Source organism: Cannabis sativa, chromosome 3 (genome assembly GCF_029168945.1).
Source record: "Cannabis sativa cultivar Pink pepper isolate KNU-18-1 chromosome 3, ASM2916894v1, whole genome shotgun sequence".
NCBI lineage: Eukaryota > Viridiplantae > Streptophyta > Magnoliopsida > Rosales > Cannabaceae > Cannabis > Cannabis sativa.
The window spans coordinates 72,609,998-72,613,237 of NC_083603.1; the positions used below are offsets into that span (position 1 = coordinate 72,609,998).

A 3,240-nucleotide genomic window follows, 5' to 3' on the forward strand; every position below is an offset into this window, starting at 1 on the left:
ACATTGGGAATAACCTAGTCTCGTGGTATAGCAAAAAACGGCGGTCCATCTCCCTTTCCCTTTGCGAAGCGAGAATATATTGCGGCGGGCATTCTTTGCACTCCATTGATATGGCTGAATAAAATGCTTACTGATTATGGATATCCTCAACACACACTGACCATCTTTTGTGACAGTACAAGCGCCATAAACATCTCTAAAAACCCTGTTCAGCACTCTCGGACCAAACACATCGACATCGACTACCACTTTATCCGAGAACTAGTTGAGTCAAATATGCTGTCAATATCTCATGTGCCCACAACGAATCAATTAGCAGATCTGTTCACTAAAGCTTTAGATACTCAAACTTTTACTCATTTAAGAACATGTATTGGTCTCTGTACAATCTAAACTGTTCTTAGTGTCATCTGATCAATCAATTTTGCCTATGAGTATGCGTGTATGTCACAGTTCTTCAGCAATGGGTTCTTCTGTCCTTCCCCATCTACTATATACCACTTTGATTGATACTACACTTGAATCTTCCCCAGTCAAAAAGGCTACCTCTTCCAGATGCAATGGGAAGAGCTCTCGTACACCTTGTTCTAATAAGTAGTATGCTCCTTCTCTATTAGTTCTTGGTACTCAAAGAGGACGGCTACATCTCTGGAAGAGAGTGAAAGCCATGTCTGGGTACTAAAGCAAAAGCCAGAGTGATATAATAAAAAAAAAGGCTTCATACAAAAAAAAAACAATACAAAAATCGTTATTTTTCTACTATCCGTTGTTGCTTAGTTGAGAGAGTGGTCCAGCTGATTTTCACTCTTCTTGGACCACATGAGATCACTGTTCACACACGAATGGAGATTCAAGGAGTAGTGCTCTCGTAAGTATCATTGTCGCTGGGGAAGGGGAATGATCTGTTGCAAAAGATGTGCAGTATGTGTGTACTCAGAAACACTATTCATTGATCAGCTGATATCATTTTTTTTGTCTTAAAATTTGAGTATCTCGAAGTTTTTTTATTTTTTTTCTGTTTTGTCTAAGTGTGGGCTAAATGCAAATATTGTTGGTATATTTGTCACAATTCTGGTTTCTTTGATACACTCATTGCCTGATGACGTTGGTTTGTTTCGTTTAGTGTGCCGTATGATGTGGTAGTAAATATTCAATTTGGGCGCGTACGGTTTCTTTGGCAAAAATCAAATTTTAAAAAAAATCATCATCATTTTTTTGCCTGGTCAGTTGTGTCAGGGTGCCTATACTTAAGGCCTACGGAAAGTGATCAGTTTCACTTCTTCACTTTCCTCTCCGAAACCCTAAGCTCTGCATCATCCAAATATTTTCCTCTCTATCATGGAGAATATCACACCCATTGCAGTAACCCCTGTTGCTATGGTTGTTCCATCCGTGGAGTCGACTGATGATCCTACAGTGCCTCCTACAGTCGCGTCTGCATTGCCTAATCCCTGTCGTGACATTGTCCTCTACCAGTCGGAGGTTGGTGGTTTTGTACATATCCCGAGTTCAGAGTCGACCCCGTCTCCCCCCTCACCTCCGGTCAGTCAGAAACCTCGTACGTTTCTCGGTAAAGCTCCTCCTATCTCTAAAAAGGTTCGTCCTTCACTGTCATCTCCTTCCCCACCTGTGTCCAAACGAGTCACTCGTTCTTCGTCGAGTCACCAGTCTCCCTCGAAACCTGTAGGCCCTCCTCGTCCTCCATCTAAGGTCTCTATTCCTACCCCAACCAGTGAACGTGTTCAACCCAAAAGAAAATCCTCTTCTGACACCACGTATCATCCACGTGAAAAGAAATCCAAGAAAAAACCCACTCCAGTTGCCTCTACAGAGTCATCTCCCAAACGGTCGTCTAGAGGTTCTAAAAAGTCCAAACTTCCCAAAGTACCTATATCAACTGTCGACCCAGCAACAGTACAATGCTTTGTTGATGCCTCTAAAGCCTCTGTCTACCAACGGTGGTTTGGCAGTCGTGAGCTTTGGTTCGAACAAGTGGTCATATTAGATGATTTTCCTGAACTGCATGAGTTTTTAAAACTTAGGAAATGGGTCAACACGGTCACTAACTTGTCTGCTCCCCATCCCATATTAGTTCGAGAATTCTATGCCAATCTGGATAGAACTGTTATTGCTGAGGGTCATCCAGGGTGTGTGAGTGCCTTTGTTAGGGGTCATAGAGTTCCTTTTGGTCCATCCACTATTGCGTCCTTATTGCAAGTTGAGTCCATCAGGAAACCAACATATGGGAAACACTTCAATCCAAATCAATCTTTGATGGGTCGAGTGCTAACTGGCAGGGATGACTATATTTGGGACAAACAGGAAATTCTGGTCACTCGCTTGACTCCATTCTATAGGGTTCTTCATCGAGTAGCCTTGTACAATTGGTTTCGTAATTCTCATTTGTCTGCTGTTACACTTGAGATTGGCAAGTTCTTGTATGCTGTAGGCACTAATGTGTCCATTGATCTGCCCTCGCTCATTTTTGAACGGGTACTGGAAGCCTCAGAAACCACTGGCACTCGTAACAAGCTACCATTTCCAAGTTTAGTTCAACGAGTTCTTATGGATGCTCACCCTCCACTCACAACACATGATTATCAAGTTCAGAATCCGGTTCTCAGTAAGAGCTTTCTCTCGGTGGTTAGTAGGAAGCCTTCTTCAACCACTCCCTCAGGAACCACAGTGAGTAAAGGCAAGTCTCCTATGTTCAAAGGACTTTCAGATTCCAGCTGGCATGTACAAATGTTTACTGAGTTTCAATCTTTTGCCAAACGCTATAAGAAGGATCAAAAGCGTCAGCATGCCTTTGAGGCCTCAATGTATCAAATGGTTCGCTCTATCAAGTCCACTCTTTTGCACCATTTTCCTGCGGATTCTCTGCCTGACATCTCTCTGCCTGAGTTTCATCGTGATTCGTTTGGCGCATCATCAGACACATCTGGGAATAATGCACATATGCAGGGGGAGCCTTCAGCCTTTGATCCTGTCACTAGTTGAGCACAACCTGATCTAGATCCTCCAGCTGACACTGCAACACCCTTTGTGTCGACAGGACCACCTTCCCTGGGGGAGTTTGGCACAGTACAGGAACCCACAGATCTTATTCAATGAAGGGGGAGATATATGTAATTCGTTTCGCTTTTGTAGTGGCTTTGTTTATATTCCTAAAGACTTTTATATCTGGTTTATTAATATTTTTTGGTCTTTAGTTTTGTGTGTTAGTCATTGAACATAACC

General features: G+C 42.7%; 1 protein-coding gene across 1 annotated transcript; it reads left to right on the forward strand.

Moving 5' to 3' along the window:
• The first annotated feature begins 1,338 nt into the window (after window positions 1-1,338).
• On the forward strand, window positions 1,339-3,000 carry LOC133036273 (uncharacterized). Its single transcript, XM_061112811.1, has one exon. It carries the CDS (start codon window positions 1,339-1,341, stop codon window positions 2,998-3,000), a length of 1,662 nt encoding a protein of 553 aa, XP_060968794.1.
• The last annotated feature ends 240 nt before the right edge of the window (window positions 3,001-3,240 follow it).